Below are 17,134 nucleotides of genomic sequence, written 5' to 3'. Positions count from 1 at the left end.
TCTGGGGCTGGTCCAGATGAGCATCTATCTTCCCAGTAGGAGGCTGCAAAGCGCCTGGGCTGCTATAGGTGGAAGTCTGGGGGCCCAGGGAGGGGGCTGGCCTAACCTTCCACCCATTTGTCTGTCCATCCTGTCCATCCGTCATTCAGTCCATCTGTCTGTCCCTCTGTTTGTCCTATCTGTCCATCTGTCTGTCTGTCCTGTCCATCTGCCTTCTGTTCGTCCATCTGTCTGTCATCTGTCTGTTAGTTCATCCTTCTGTCCATCTGTTGTTCGTCCTGTCTATCCTGTCTGTCCATCTGTCTGTCATCTGTCCATTTGTCTGTCCTGTTGTCTGTCCATCTGTCATCTGTCCATCCATCCATCTGCCCATCTGTCTGTCTGTCCGTCTTTATCTGTCCATCTGTCTGCCCTTCTGTTTATCTGTCTGTTCATCTGTCTTGCTGTCTGTTCGTCTGTCGTCCATCCGTCTGTTTGTCCATCTGTCTGTCTGTTTGTCTGTCCATCTGTCTGTCCATCTGTCCTGCTGTCTGTCCATTCTTCTGTCTGTCCATTTGTCTGTCTGTTTGTCTGTTCATCTGTCTGTCCTTCTGTCTGTCTGTCCTGTTAGTCCATCTATCTGTCTGTCCATCTGTGTCTGTCCATCCTCTGTCTATCTGTCCCGTACACCTGTCTGTCCATCAGTCTATCCTGCCTGCCTGTCTATCCGTCTGTCCTGACCATTTGTCCTCTTTATTTGTCTGTCTGTCTGTCTGTCCTTCTGTCTGTCTTGTCTGCCCATTTGTCCATCTGTCTATCCTGTCCGTCCGTCTGTCCAGACTGTTTGTCTGTCCTGTTTATTTCTCCATCTGTCCTTCTGTCAGTCCATCTGTCTGCCCATCTGTCTATCCTGTCTGTCCGTCTGGGCTGACCATTTGTCTGTCCTGTGTGTTTGTCCATCTGTCTGTCCTGTCAGTCTGCCTGTCTGTCCATCTATCCTGACCGTTTGTCTGTTCTGTGTGTTTGTCCATCTGTCCTGCCAGTCCATCTGTCTGTCCATCTGTGTATCCTGTCTGTCTGTCCGTCTGTCCTGACCGTTTGTCTGTCTGTCCTGTGTATTTGTCCGTCTGTCTGTCCATTTGTCCTGACCGTTTGTCTGTCTGTCCTGTGTATTTGTCCGTCTGTCTGTCCATCTGTCTATCCTGTCTGTCCGTCCGTCCGTGCGTCCTTCTGCCCGTCCGCGGGTCCTTCTGTCCGTCCTCTGTCCACCTGTCCGTCCGCCGCCCGCCGCCCGCCCCTCCCTCCCTGCAGGGGCGCTGCCGGGCTGCCGGAAGTGGGCGGGCGCGGGGCTGGAGCGCTCCTGGCAGCCCGGGCCAAGGCGAGCCGAGCGAGACGATGCGCCCCGGGCCCCGGCGGGAGTGAGCGGCCTCGGGGCGCGCGGGGTGCCCCGGGCGGGCGATCGGGGCCATGGGGCTGCCCACGCTGGAGTTCAGCGACTCGTACCTGGACAGCCCCGACTTCAGGGAGCGGCTGCAGTGCCACGAGGTCGAGCTGGAGCGCACCAACAAGTTCATCAAGGAGCTCCTCAAGGACGGCTCGCTGCTCATCGGGGCGCTGCGCAGTGAGTGGGCCTTTGGGGGTCGGGGCTGGGGGGCAAAACCCAGGGGGGTCCCTGGCCAGAGCCGGGAGGGGAAGGGAGGCTTTAGCTGCGGCTCTCCAGCTGGACGGTCCCCCTCCTGGAGAGGGAGGGAGATGTTGGGCGGCCTGGGGGTCACCACCGGCCGGCAGACCCCGCAGCTCCAGGGATTCATGCTGGGGTGGGGGGATTGTCTCCTACACCCCCATTATTGTTAAGTGAGGAAATAGCTTGAGTGTGCTTTTTGGAAGATGCAAAAAAAGTAAATAAAAATAAAAATAACAATGTAAATAAATAAACCCTAACTCCAAGTTTTTCCCTCATGCAAAAAAGTTTCTGCTTTCTGAGTATTTTCAGTTACTTTTATAGAGTGAAATGCAAAGACTTTTTATTTTTGCTTTGTCTTTTATTTATTTATTTATTTGGTTTTGGGGGTCACACCCGTTGGCGCTCAGGGGTTCCTCCTGGCTCTGTGATCAGAAATCGCTCCTGGCAGGCACAGAGGGACCCATAGGGGATGCTGGGATTCGAACCACCGTCCTTCTGCATGCAAGGCAAACGCCTTACCTCTATGCTATCTCTCAGGCCCTGTTTTGTTTTGTTTTGTTTTGTGTTTGAACCACACTCGAGGGTGCTCAGGGCCCTTGGGGGTCCCTTTGGGGTGCCTGCATGCTACTGTCTCTCTGACCCTCAAAGACAGTTGCAGACACCCACAGCAGATGCCTTGGTCCTATATAGCAGAGTCTTATAGAAGAGTTTCAGCATTGTCTTGCATTTTTATCTCGTCTCCTGGCGTGGTTTCCGCCTGGCTCTGTCTGTCTGTGCCTCTGTCGCCGGGGATCTGGTGTTGGTTAAGGCCGGGCCCGGGCTCCAGAGCCCGGAGGAATGCCAGGTCCACCCGGTGGGGGCTCCTCCTTCCGCTCCCCTCCCCCCCGGAATCTTCCCTTCCCACCCCGAGACCTCTGGGCGCCTCTTCCAACCTACCCAGGAGCTCCTGGCCTTGTGAGTGAGCAAGAGAGAGAGCTGGAGAAAAGTTCTAAGAGCTAAGGTTTAGCTCCCTGGTGTTCCCAGGCCGTATTTGCATCTTAATAGAAGTTTGGGGGATAGTTTAGCCTCTCCCTGGAAGCCCTGGAAACTGGGTCCTGAAGGGACAAGGAGGGAGGACACTGCTAGGAGGGGCCCTTTGGGGGGATTTAGCCACCTCCACACCGTCTTGTGGGTGCTGTGAGTTGGTGCCAGCACACCTTGAATCAAGTTCACACCCAGTGTCAGATCTGTTTATTTTTTTTTCTTGTTTATTTTGGGGGCCCCACCCAGCTTTGCTCTGGGCTGACTTTTGTCAGGGATCCACTCCTGGTCGGCCCACAGGGGACCTTATGCAATATCAGGATCAAACTCTGCCCTGCTGCATGCAAGGCAAAGACTCCCTCTTTCGGACCCTTGGTCTGTGTTCTTCAGTGTTTATGGATGGAGCCCAGCAGAAATGTCTGGAAAGGAGCATGAGCCCGCATTGCATTCATTCCCTTTTGTTGTCACAATCCCAGATTGGAACATTCTCTTATCTCTTGGGCAACAGGATCCCTTGGAGAAAGAACTGGGGCCTCCGTTCTGTGTCTGAGGTTACTGGTGATAGCAGTGTTTATGGGCTTGTGAGAAGTTTGTCCTATCTGCAGGGCTGTCGCTCCAGTGTATACAAAACAACTTCCTTCTGGTTTGCAAATCCTGGTGCTGCAGCCTCCGGGCTCTGAGCATCCCCCCAACCCCCTTCCCTGGCGTCTCAGGAAGCCAGATGCCAAGCCCACTCCGACCAGCGATGCCGGATGTTGAACAAATGATCTAGTGTTTCTCCCGCAGAAAATACTTGCTTCACTTCACGCGAAAAGTGCTCTGAAACGGAACTTATTTCACCAACCTTGGGACAGACTTACTCTTGCCTTTTCATTCTTTGCTTGCAAATAGCCAGACAGTTGCCAGTTGAGGGTTTGGAATCTCCTTAGACACTGGAGACAACCCTGGCTGTCTCCCCAAGATGAGCTCTGTATTGTAACCCCAATCCTGTCGCCTAATAATTGCTTCTCCCCAGTGGAGGGCTAAGGTTTCACTCCTAACATAGAACCCCTGGACTTGGCTGCCCAATCGGGCCTTTGATGGCACAAACTGGCATTGTTCTTTCCCGTCCTGCCACTCTGTCCTCTCTAGTGCCGCCCCGTGCATGTCTGAGCCTCCAAGCTAGGGGTGGTGGTGGTGGTATGTGTTTGAGTATCTGGATCTTCTGGTCAAGGCATCCTTCACCCTCAGCCCTGCTCCTTCCTGCCATCCCCTCTACCCAGGGCAGCTGAACCCCTGAACCTGAACCTCTGTACCCCCTTACCATAAGAGGCCCGATGGCCCCTTCCCATCTTGACCTTAGCACTTTGCTATAATTGTCATCCAGAATGATAGGTTTCTTATAGAGACACGGTGATTGCACTTTCCTAGGGCACCTTTAGTTCCTTTAGGAGCATATTTGTGAGGGTCCTGGTGACTAGATTTAAAGTTTTACAGGTTGTGGGGGGGGGTGTCAGAGAGATACTCCAGGGAGTATAGATAGGGATGACGTGTTTGCCTTGCAATGCATTGAGTCCTGGTTTGATCCTGGATGTGATCCAGTGGGCATGGCCTAGGATCACTCCTGAGCATGGCGCCAAAGAGTATGCTCTGAGCACTGATGGGTGTGGCTCCCCAAACGGACAAAGTACTTACAGTAATTTGGAAACAGAACTGTTGCATTTCATGTTTCTTCCATCTGCTCTGGGAAAACTGAATCGGTGATTCGCTGAATTGGTTTCAAATTTAAATTCTGGAGCCTTCGGCAGGCATCTGTGTGATAACAAAAATTTTCTTCACCCAGAATTATCTGCTCATTTTATGACATGCCACAGGGGTATTTGGTGGCATGTGAGACTATCTGATAGGGTGAATCCAGTTGGAGTTTAGCTGTGTGACTCAGAGCTCCACCCTGTTCGACTCGAATTCTCTGAACTTTGCTCCTGTAGCAGGCTTCAGCCTGAAAAACTTGAGCTGTGAAACCAGAAGTTGTTGCAGCTCTCTCTGTCTCTTTTTTCTCTCTCTCTTTCTCTCTCTCTCATTTTCTCGTTTTTAATACATCATTTCCCCAAGACAGATTTCAAAGTGGCTTCCATTATAATTTGTCTCCTTTCTTTTTTTATTTATTTATTTATTTATTTTTTTGTGGTTTTTGGGTCATACCCGGCAGTGCTCAGGGGCCACTCCTGGCTCCATGCTCAGAAATTGCTCCCGGCAGGCACGGGGGACCATATGGGACGCCGGGATTCGAACCGATGACCTTCTGCATGAAAGGCAAACGCCTTATCTCCATGCTATCTCTCCGGCCCCTTCTTTTTTTATTTTTGTAGTTTTTTTGGGGGGTGGGGTTTTGGGTTTGGGGCCACACCCAGCGGCACTCAGTGGTTCCTACTGGCTCTGCGCTCACAAATTACTTCTGGCAGGATTGGGGAACCATACGGAATGCGGGGGGCCAAAGCTAGGCCAGCAAGGCAAATGCCATCCCCACTGTGCTATCATCACTCCTGCCCGTCTTTATACTTTTCAGCGTCAAGATACGTCTTTAGCATGCCCGAGAACAGTGCAGCCCAGCGCAGCAAAGAAAAGAGAAAAATATACTCGGCCTTTTCCTCACCTGGCCCTCGTTCCTTTGTCCTTAGGAGGACATGACATAGGGGTACTTGAGGCAGCTGGCTCCTCCCCTTCTGGGCTAGCATCTGAGCCTGGTTGGCAAAGGCAAAAGAATGTTAGTGGAGGAGTTTAGGGCTCTCTTTACCCCTTATGCTCCCAGGCTTGTGCTCTCTTGTGCTCCCCCCCAAGGCTGTATCTGTCTTTTTTTTTCCTTTCCCCCCACACCCTGAGGTCATTATGGTTTACTCCAGGCTCTGTGCTCAGAGATCTTTCTTGGAGGTACTCCTGAGAAGCCCCAGACAAGCCTGATCCTGCTTTTTGTTATCATTTTTGTGCCTTAGGTCTCTGTTCTTTTTTCTTTGGCCTTTGGGCCACACCTGCTGATGCTCAGGCTTACTGCAGATAGGCTGGGGTGAAGGGTGGGGACCACCTGGGGTGCCCAGGTCTCTGTTTCTAAAGCAGGTTTCCAGCACTAGCACCAGCACTGGCCAAGGTGCAGAGGATCCTGTCCGGGTGTAGATTTGGCCTTGTGCCAGTAGCCAGGGTGATATGGTGCAGCTCAGAAGAGCCCCTGGGAAGCACATGGCCATGGTTGGGGTCAGCCCTCAGGTGTGTCTGTGATCAAAGCAAGGCCCTTTGGTACAGGATGGAGAGAGAGGGAAAGACCACTGGGGAGCAGGGCTCCTGGGAATGGCATTAGGGGCAGCTATAGCTGAAAACCGTCCCACTTTGGTTTCTTAAGGAGTATAAAGGGGGCAGAGAGGTCTTCCGGGCCTGCTGTTCCCTTTGGACACACATCTGGGGAGATGCTAGGAGTCAACCGGGTTCCCTGGCACCTTGCCCCAGTGTAGCACTGTCCAGGGCAGCTGTGACACAGAAACTGCCACAGTGGCCACAGGGATGGCTGGAGAAATAAATGTGGGGATATGTTCAGCCATGCGACCAGGAAAGAAAGGAAATCCTGCACTCACGACTACATAGATGGGCGTGAGACTTTAGACTGAATGACCTTTCAGAGGACACTAAAGGACATGAACCTATGGATTGCAGCCCTGGTGGTATACAGCCTAGCACACAGCAGACCGGGTTAGATCCCTGGCACCATATATAGTCCCAAGAGCCCTACCAGGAGGGATCCCCAAGAGCAGAGACTGGACAGTTTCCTGTAATACCTTTACCCTGAATTAGAACCTCAGAAAACATTCTTGCCATTCTTGAAGAGGAAGGCTACTAAAAACATACATTTTATTCATATATATGTATATGTATATAGTTGACAATTTACCTTATTTATATTTCTCAGTTCCTTTGTATTTACTATGTAATACTTCCCCTCCCCTCCATAGTTAAGTTTATTTTTAACAAAAACTTGTGGTCTACTTCAATGGTATTTCCATAGCAGTTGTGGTATATTAAGCACTTTCCAAATTAAAGATCTTTCCAAGCTTTTTTTATTTTTTTAAAGAAAAGGGTAGAGTCTGGAATAAGCCCTGAGCATTGTAGGGGATAGCCCCTTCACCCCTTGCGATAAAAAAAAGCAACAAACACAACCCTCACACAAGCAAAAGACAGATACTTTTCTTCTCTAGCCCTGGCAAGGGACAGTGAATTGTTCTTCAGGCCCTTTTTTCTGTAGTTTTCCTGGTGTGAGAAGATGGATTATGCTCCTTGACCCTTTGTGCCTGACCTTTCACTTAGCTGGTTTCTAAGAGTCCTATAGATTTCAGCATATGCTTGTCCTTTATTGCCAAATGTTCATTATATGAATACCACGTTTTGATTCCCGAGTGGAAGGACTTTTTCCATTTTTCACTTCTTTGAGTTGCTCTCATAAATACTGCTGTGGATCATTGTTGTGCCTGATTTTGTGCAGGTATGTTTGAATTTTCTTAGACATATTCCTAGGCATGGAATTGTTGGGTACAAGTCAGATGGCAACCGTATTTGAACTCCCTGTTTTAAATAGAAGCAGTAGGTTCATCCATGTTTACATTCTGTTCTTAATGTTGGAGAGACATTTGAGAACCAAATGTATATTTAAAGCACAGCAAGAATTTCCTAGAACACATTGAGTTATAACCTTTATATTTGTTAGAGAAGGAAGAATCCTTTGGTGGGTATTGAAGGAGCAAGCATTTCCATGTTCTTTTAATTTTTATTGTAGACAGATACATTGGGGTGGCCAAACACTTTGGAACTCTGGTGTTACTCCTGGCTCTGTGCTCAGAAATTATTCCTGGCAGGCTTGGGGGACCATATTGGATACCAGGGTTTGAGCCATGTCACCCATGTACAAGGCAAACACACTCCCCGCTGTGCTATGGCTTCAGCCCCCTGTAGATGGATACTTACCAGTATTTTAATTCCCATGCAATAGAGGACAACAACGATTTGTGCATATGTGCAAAGAGAGGCCTGAGACACAGAAATGAGAAACTCTAATAAGCAGGCAAGGGACATGATAATGAGTAGTGCAAAAGGAAAAATTTCCATTTAATATTTTTATGTGACATTTGCTTTATGCTAGATACTGCTGTAGACCTTGGGATGAAGAGTTCTTTCCGTTCTTTCGGGTCTATGTTCCTGAGGCCGTCATACACCAAGGGTGTTAAGCTTTAGGTATCTTGTATATTTCTCATCTCCCCTATCACACCTCATTCTGATATTCAGAGTATCTTAACCATGCCTCCGTCAACAGAGCACAGTGTCTCCCATGAGATTTCAAATTTTCATCCTTCAGTTGTTAGATCTATGAGATTTATTTAGGGAACTCTTGGGACAAAACACCTGCTGCACTTTAGGCACCAGATAGATGGATGAATGGATAGATGGATGGACAGACATCTGAATGAATGAATGGATGGATGGATGGTTGAATGGGTGGATGATTGGTTAGATGGATGGTGGGTGGATGAATGGTTGGATGGTGGATGTATAGATGGTAAGTAGATGGATGAATGGTTAGATAGGTGGATGGAGGGTTGACTGGATGGATGGTTGCATGGATGGGTTGGTGAATGAATAGATGGTTGAATTGTTGAGTAGGTAGATGAGTGATGGATGCATAGACAGAGAATGAGTTAGACTGTGTTAATAAGGTACTACCTTTTTAAGACCTGGATTTCTCTTTTATACAATGGGGATTCTCATACCTATTTGTGTTCGTGAGGATAAAATCCTTTTGTGGGCCATGCTCAGCACATAGAAACAAGCAAATGGTTGGTATAATTACACTTTATCTTTTAATAGCTATGGTGAAATAATATCATTATTGACTTTTCTACAGGGCAGCATTTTCTGTGTCTTTCTGTGATGATAAACTTAATTTTGTATTTACAAAATCTACCAATACAATGACATAGAATCAAGTATGTATCTGTACCATCACGCCAGTTCAGTTCTTTTCCATGCTTCTGCGTATGTCTTATGATGAGTGTAATTATGGCTCACAGCACTCAGCTTGAAGGTGGGATTGACTTGTAATGAGAAGCAGTCTGCCGAGGAAGTGACCGGCACACCGGAGGAATGACCGTGTGAGTGAAGAAACATCTGGAATTGCTCTTGTTCCCCAAAAGGAAACGGATCATGTGTCAGCTATGTGGTGGGATGAGGCTTTCATCTCTTAAGTATTCTTCCGCCTCCACTCTCTACTCATTGGTTCTTCCGACGCCGGCTTGTGGGATTCACATCATGACGCAGAGTCTGGGGAGCCCCGGAGTCTCCTGGTATGTGCTCACAGCTGGTGTTAAGGAGAGAGCAGAAACAACTGCTCTGAAGGCTGCCCCTCTCTCCCAAGCAGGCTCCATCCTGATTTTTAGGCCCCAGTGCCTTGTATTCTGGGATGGCTTATTCTGAAAAATGGCTTATTTTTTCTGGGATCATGTTTCATCTTTACCCAGCATTATTGTTAGAAGGAAGCTCTTCCTAGTCTGAAAGGAGAGTCACCTCGGGGAGGTCCACTTTGACCACCCCTCAGTTTCTCCCCTGCTGTCCTGGCATGCAAGGGTTCCTCGGCTTCTAAGGGGGTACTGCCCCCTTTCCACAGTTGAGGCCTCTGCCAGTTCCTCCCTGAGGTATTCTGAAGTCAAGGTTTTGCTAACCTTGGTAGGGAGGTCAGAGTCAAACCCAGGGTCTCCCGCACCTCCCTGTACTCCAGACTTAGCTCTGTTTAGCTATTTTGTTTCTGTCCACTAATAGTTGTCTTAGAATGGTCTTGTTTATTTTTGTTTGTTTGTTTGTTTGCTTTGGGGGGCGCATCCAGAGGTCCTCATGCCTCCTCCTGTCTCTGCATTCAGGGATCTATCTTGGTGGCTCAGGGGGACCATATGGGATGTCAGGGATCACACCTGGGTTGGGTACTTGCAAGGCAAATGTCCTCCCTGTTCTACTCTCTCCCTCTGAACCCGGTGTTGTTGGTTTTTAAGTTACTGTTTCCCCCAATTCCTGTTACTTGATGGGCATATTCTCTCCTTCACTTGAGCCTCTGTTCCCTCCTGGAATGGTGAGGCTGGCCCAGAATGTCACAGCCATGGCTGGGCTCTGCCTTCTGGCTGTGGGTGGCCAGAGTGCAGACTCGTCTGCAGAGCAGATGCGCCTATGAGACTGCAGAGATGCTGCTACTGAGGCCTGAAACACCAGGGCAGTTTGACTTCTTCAGTAACGTTCGTAAACCACTAAAAGCAAATCTGGTTCCTATGAAAAAATCCTTCTTAGGACAGTAGGACCTCAGAGCTCATGTGATAGTACAGTAGGTCCAGGGCTTGCCTAGCACTGGGCTGACCCAGGTGCTGATCCCCAGAACCTCAAAGACTCCTTTAAGCCTCACTAGGAGTGATCCCTGAGCAGCAGAGTCAGGAGTAAGCCCTGAGCACTGCTAGATGTGCTTGCAATCCCCCCCCCCCCCAACCCAAATAAAAGATAAATAGAAAACAAGACTTGATTGTCTTCTTTTTTTTTTTCCTCCTTTTGGTTTTTGGGCCACACCATTGACACTCAGGGGTTACTCCTGGCTATACTCTCAGAAATTGTTCTTGGCTTGGGGACCAAATGGGACACTGGGGATCGAACCCAGGTTCATCCCACATCAGCCACCTGTAAGGCAAATGCCCTATCACTGCGCTATCGCTCTGGCCCCTGATTGTCTTCAGTGTGCCAACACGGAAGCCTATTGGGGCTGAAGCCCCAACCTTGGTGATGGGGAGCCCCACATCTGGGGATGCTGTTATCAGATAGGATCTCCCCATGTAGCCCTCGAGCACATCCTTGGCACTGTGGGGCCTTTTCCTCTCCTCTGTCTGGGGTGAGCTGACTGATGCAGAATTATATTTTATTTTATTTTTTTGGTTTTGGGGTCACAACCTGGCAGCACTCAGGGGTTACTCTTGGCTCAAACTCAATTTACCTGCGGGCCACAGGAGGCAAAGTCGGGGTGATCCTTGAGTGCAAAGTCAGTAGTAAGCCTTGAACATTGAGGGGTGTGACCCAAACAACTAAAACAAAACAAAACAAAAAAAGGTTCCTCTAGGGCAGGGCCACAAAATGTTGGACGGAGGGCCGTTTGTGGCCTGCAGGTCGCGAGTTTGAGACCCCTGCAGTCTACATTCAGAAATCGCTCCTGGCAGGCTTGGAGGACCATATGGGATGCCGGGATTCGAACCACCGTCGTCCTGCATGCAAGGCAAACACCTTAGCTCCATGCTATCTCTCTGGCCCCAGGTGCAGGAGTTTTTAAGGTCATTAAATCCATTCATTTGTTGGATTCATTTTTAATTGCCCACCATGGTGAAAAGACATGCTGTTCTCAAGCCAGAGGCCTCATAAGGAGACAGATGGGTCCAACGATGCTTGATTTCTTTGCACTGAAGGAGTCGGTGACCTTGGCCCTTTGTTGTGTGGGTCAGTGGTCTTGCTGACCATCCATTGCTCCTTCTGCCCTGAGGCTGTGAGCTGTCCACTCTGAAATCATTGTTGTGCCCATAGGCATTGTCTGGCAGAAGTTTTGAATCATCTCGATACAGGCTTTGCTTGAGGAGTCTTTAAGATGTCTTGAAATCTGTGAATTCAGGGGAAATATGTCAATATCATTTGAAAGGGTTTTAAAAAATCTTTGTTTTTGATGCCAGGGATTGAACCCAGGACAGTCACCTATAAGGCAAGTGCCTTGTCTACTATACTATCCAATGGTCTGTTGGCTTTATTTGTTTGTTTGCTTCTGGTGCTCAGGTCTTGCTCCTGACTCAGTGCTCAAGGATCCTGACAGGTTTATTGCGTCATATGGGATGCTGGGCATTGAACCTGGGTCAGCTGTAAAAAAAGCAAACAACCTATTTATTGTGCTATCTCTGGCCTCTTCAAAGGTCATTGGGAAGGGGTTTGAGCCACACCCAGTTGTGTTCAGGAGTTACACTTGGCTCTGTACTCAGGAATCACTCCTGGTGGTGCTGGGGGACTTTATGGATGCCAGAGATCCATCTTGGGTCAGCCACATGCATGGCAGGTGCCCTTTCCTCTGTACTATTACTCTAGTCCCTTAAAAGATCATTTTTAATGATACCTGATGTAGTCCCTTAAAAGATCACTGTTCACTTCATCTGGATCACTCCTGAAGTTTATCTCCGAGTACATAGCCAGGAACAGCTCCAAACCCAGCTGCTGCAATGTGGACCCTAAACCAGCCCACCCCCTCCTGCTCCCCAGCAGTGTGATTCCAAGAGGAAAGTAAATCGTCCTGTTCATTGAACCGGATACCCCTCAGTGCTTATGTGTTGGATGTGCAGGTTATCAGCAACACAGGGAACTCATGTGACGCCTAGATTGGAGCTATTGTGTCTGATCCACTTGTCCAAGTCATGCTGAGTTTCCTGTGACTTATTTATGTGTGTGATTCAATTTGATGGATTTTGTGCCTTCTGGTTCAGCTTTTAAGTAGTTGACTAATGGCATCCGCCATTTGCACATCTTCTCCACATGCTGTGACGGATGGGTTGTGCCCTGTCATTTTGGGGACTGGTAGCGCAAATAATGATTCCCTCATGGAGGGAAAGGTCCCTGTGTCAGTAAAGGGAATGAACAGGCCTGGGAACTGACTGATAAGTACTTGGTGCCCGATAAATCACAGAATACCAGGGCACCACCACTCGAGTTCAGATGTCTTATTTCCCACCTTTAGGCCCTTTAGATCTCTTTCTGATGTGCTGAGTGTGGAATATCAGCAGAAAACTGGGGAATCGGCCATGGGGCGGGTCAGTGGGGATTTTCTCATGGTTTAAGCCTCTGTCTGTTTGCTTGGAGCTAAGCTGGAGTTTCTGGCCCTGATGCTTATTTAAGACCAGTCTCCATGGGAACTGGGGGAGAGTTTCAGCAAGGAGGTAGGTTGCAGAAGAGCTATGGGCCACCTCCTGTCCCTTCTTTGTGTTTGTCGCCTGGTAGTCTGGTTCTGGTTATGTTCTGCCTGGCTCTTTCCTGTGTGAGCGCGGGCGTGTGTGTGTGTGTGTGTGTGTGTGTGTGTGTGTGTGTGTGTGTGTGTGTGTGTGTGTGTGTGTGTATGTGTATGTGTGTGTGTGTGTGAGAGAGAGATTGAGAGAGACAGAGAGAGAGACAGAGACAGAGAGAGATTGGGTTTTTTTAGAGAGATGGAGAGAGAGGGTATTTGGGTGGGTGGTTTCTGGTTCTGCTTGTTCATGTTGGGGAGCATGGGAGAGTATTCACACAGATGGGGAGCACAGGGAGAGGGTTCACTAATGGCTGCTGGTGAGAAGACAGTTGTTTTTGTTACTTTCCACCCCCAAACTTCCTCTAGAGTTTCAGTATTGTTTGTGCAGCATTAGGAATAGTTTTCAGTAATAACAGAACTGGTTTTGTTCTCGTGGGGAAAGAAAACATCCAAGATGAAAATCCCAGATTTATGAAAGTCGAAACATGCCCAAATTCTTGATCTTTAGAAAATTAAAAACAAAAACAAATTCCAAGCCTGTAATGAGGACGGAGGTTCAAGTTATCTGACTGAATAGTTGGAGGTAACTAACCTAACATTGCTCGCTCATTTGAGGGGAAACCTCACATGGGTATGTATCTGACATTCACTGAGGATAGAAGGGTTTGATTTGCTTTTCAGAGCTGTCATGATGTGACAGTGCAGGATTGGGGTGAGTTGTAGGAGCCAGGAACTTCAGGTTTCCCTCACATGTGTTTGCTTTTGTTTTCCCTCTTGTCGTGGGATAAATGGCATTAATGTGTCAGCCTTAAAGGCATTTCAGATATGTCTCCATCACCCTGGCAGACTCCCTTAGCCACAGACAGCAGGAATCCACCAGAATTTAGCTCAGTTGGCCAAGGTAGAGAGTGACCCTTGTCCCCCTCTTTACTTTCCCACATCACTGTAGTCCTGCTTGTGTGTGGTTCTCTTGGGCCAGCGGAGCAACTTGGATCTACTCTCCCATGCATTTGGGCTGGATGCCACAGCCATAGCAAGCCAGCTAGGCACTGTCCCTTCCTTTCCTGGAGAATCCCCCTTTTCTCTTCAGGTTGCTTTCTCAAAGCTGCAGGATGAGTTCAGAGGGACTGGAGTGATAGCACGGTGGGTAGGGTGTATTTGTCTTGTATGTAGCCCACCTGGGTTCAATTCCTGGCATCCCATCTGGTCCCCTGAGTACCATTTCAGGAATGATTTCAGGGTGCAGAGACAGGAGTTAATCCTGAGAACTGCTGTGTTTCCAAAACCAAACCAACCAAACCAATAAAGAGAATGAGCCCAGAGAGCAGTCACTCGTTGTCACTTTGCTGCTTATTCCAGCTGGTCACAGGGCCCACTTGCAGGGTCCAGTGGAAGCCGATACCTTGGATTCACTGGGTGAAGGTCAGCGATGGAGAGACGAGGGTTTGGGACTGTCCATGCAGGCCCTGCAATCTCTGGAGGTAAAGACAGGGGCTAAGGTGGTTTTCTAAGCGAGTGAGGTTTGCAGGATTCTTTCCAGGTCAACTCTGCCCAGCACTATACACCCACAGGGTCCCCTTTCTGTTCCAGGCCTAGGCTTTGGCTGGGAAGGGGAGCCACATCTGAGCAGACGCCATTCGCCCACGGTTCCCATGGGATCTGTGCATTTTGTCTTGACCCGACTTCTCAGCTGATTCCAAAAATAAGGGATCAAGGAACAGCTCTTGCCTCAGCCCTGGGGCATGGGGTCAGTGTAGGCTAAGTCCTAAGAGCATCTTTGGGTTTCATCTTTTCAGAAAGAACCCAGTGGTGATTGCTAGGGAAAGGGGCTGGAAACAAAATCAGACTTAGAGACCAGCTAAGGAAGTTAAAGTAGACAATGTACTGATCCGGTATCCTACAGCCTCCGGTAAGTCCAAGGCTCTGCCAATCACTCAGATGCAACTGAACTACCCTTCAGGGACTATGTCAGTGTAGCTCTGGGCTTGGATTGGTTTTTGGCCACACACAGCAATACTCAGAGCTTAGTCCTACCTCTGCCCACAGGGATCACTGCTGGCTGGTCTGAGCAAGTCCCTTTCAGGCCATACTATCTCCCTGGCTCCCAAGATTATGTTAGTTTTTGTTTTGTTTTGGGGTCACAGCCAGCAGTGCTTATTAGGACTTAACTTCCTGGCTCTGCTCGGGGATCACTCCAGTTGGGGAACAGGGGACCCTATGGGATGTGGGAATTTGAACCAGTTAGTCACAAGCAAGGCAAGAGCCCTACACTGTATTATCTCTCCGGCTACTGAAAAATAACTGAAAATGATCATGTAGATTGCGGCATGAGTGTTTTCATTCCTAATTGAGTTTCATTTGGGGACTGAACTGAATCCAATTGCTCGGGGTTGATCCAGGGAGAGCCAGTAGAGCAGCACCTCTGCAGGGTTGGCAAAAGTTCCCATGCGTTTCTGTGCATATGTGTGCCCGTGCAATTCATGTGTGTGCGTGTGTGTATGTGCGTCCGGTGCATTCCGCGCGTGTTCACGTAGCAGCTTCCCGGCCCCACATGCCTCTGTGCCGGCTTGTCTTGTAAACACGGGGCTGCCTGTGACTTGGATCCTGAGAGGGCTGCCAGGAAGTGGGGTGAGCGAAGCTGCTTTTCCCACGACCCTGGCTCTCATGTTGTTCCAAGGGCTCCCGCGTCGAAATGCCTTGAGAACTGCTGGGATTCCTGCGGCCTCCTCCTCCCTGCAGCTGTCCAGCCAGTGCCTTCCAGCCAGGTCCCTGCAGGCACCAGAGATGGCAGCAGTGGGCAGCAGGATTAGGGTGTTGTCTGATGCACAAAAACAAAAAAAGGTTTTTATTTGCTTTAATTTTTTTGTTTTTGCACACCATCAGTACTCAGGGGTTACTCCTGGCTCTCTACTCAGAAATCGCTCCTGATAGGCTCGGGGGACCTTATGGGGTACTGGGGATTGATTGAACCAGGATCTGTCCTGGGTTGGCCCCGGGTCAGCCACTTGTAAGGCAAATGCCTGACCTGCTGTGCTATCACTCCAGCCCCAAAAAAGGTTTTTATGGAAGTTAAGTCACTTGGTGTTATCATGCAAGTTAATGGGAAGCAACAAGTATAGAGAGACGGCACTTGTACAGCATGTGACCAACTGTGGCTTGATTTCCTGCATCCCTATATGGCCTGAACAAGCTAGGAGGGAACCCCGAGCACAGAGCCAGGAGTAGGCCGTGAGCACCGCTGGATGTGCTCCAAACCCAATGATAACCATAATAATAACAATAATAACAATAATGGAAAAAAAACACATCTTGGGCTGGAGAGATAGAATGGAGGTTGGGCGTTTGACTTGCACACAGAAGGATGGTGGTTTGAATCCCGGCATCCCATATGGTCCCCAAGCCTGCCAGGAGGGATTTCTGAGCTTAGAGCCAGGAGTAAACCCTGAGCGCTGCTGAGTGTGACCCAAAAATCAAAAAACAAACAAACAAAAAACCCAAAAACCAAAACAAAACCATCTTTTTCAATAAAAGTGACCCTGAACTGCATCTACATTTGTCTATACAGTTTCATCTTTCACCTTGGCTTCTTCAGAAAAGCCATTTTCTCCTCGGACAGTGTAAGTTCATAGAATGAGGGCTTTGTTTATTTTCTGGATATTTAAGAGGTAAATTTCTCCAGCCCTCCTGAGTAGGTGTCTGGGCCAGTCCAGGCAGAGCGTCTGTGTGGCTCTGAGCACCTTTGGAAGCTGGAGGCAAACCTGTGTCTCCTTTTATTCACTCTTTTATTCACCACCCCTGTAGACTGACTGCCCTCTCTGCTGCTCAGAGGTAGCATGTCACCCATAAGGCCTGCTAGGGGATGCAACCTCAATGGATGGTTCTGAGGAGCTGCAACTGCATAGAGGTGTAGAAGATAGTAAAGTGCATGTTGCCAGGAATCTCCGAGGTCTGTCAATAGGAGAGAAGTCACGGTCCATAGGAGAACAGAGAAGATGTCGTGTCAGGCTGCCAGAGAGGAGTTCACAGGATTCTGCTTCACCCACAGGATGGGATGTGTTGTGGGTGGAGTGTGTTGTAAAGTGAGGCCGGGCAGCCACCAGCCGGGCTCTCTCAGGCATGGGAGGCTGGGATGGTAGCTGTGCCTGTGAACAGCAAGCAGACTTAGTTGACTGTCAGATCAACACAACCATATGCACCCACAAAACTCCTCTGTGCCTCCTCAGGTGGGGTCTGCACTTGTGCTTTCTGGGCCATGATGTCACCCTCACGGGTAGGGCAGTGTGCACATTGCAGCTCTGAGCATCCTTCCCAGACATTCCACAGTCATAGAGAGACCAAACACCGTTGTCTACAGCAAAGGACACTGAGAGAGTGAAAGTTTGAAATGTTTT

At 49.0% G+C, this 17,134-nt stretch overlaps 1 protein-coding gene across 1 annotated transcript in view; it reads left to right on the top strand.

The window, feature by feature from the left end:
* Nucleotides 1–1,419: 1,419 nt before the first annotated feature.
* Nucleotides 1,420–17,134, top strand: part of ARHGAP42 (Rho GTPase activating protein 42) — a 113,025-nt gene continuing 97,310 nt past the window's right edge. The window contains exon 1 of the mRNA XM_049778605.1: nucleotides 1,420–1,600. Coding sequence (XP_049634562.1) covers nucleotides 1,447–1,600 — 154 coding nt within the window. The 5' untranslated portion in view covers nucleotides 1,420–1,446. The remainder of the gene's footprint in view (nucleotides 1,601–17,134) is intronic.

This window comes from Suncus etruscus, chromosome 8, assembly GCF_024139225.1.
Source record: "Suncus etruscus isolate mSunEtr1 chromosome 8, mSunEtr1.pri.cur, whole genome shotgun sequence".
NCBI lineage: Eukaryota > Metazoa > Chordata > Mammalia > Eulipotyphla > Soricidae > Suncus > Suncus etruscus.
Note: the sequence above shows the minus strand (reverse complement) of the source record. Positions and strands in the feature narration are given on the sequence as shown.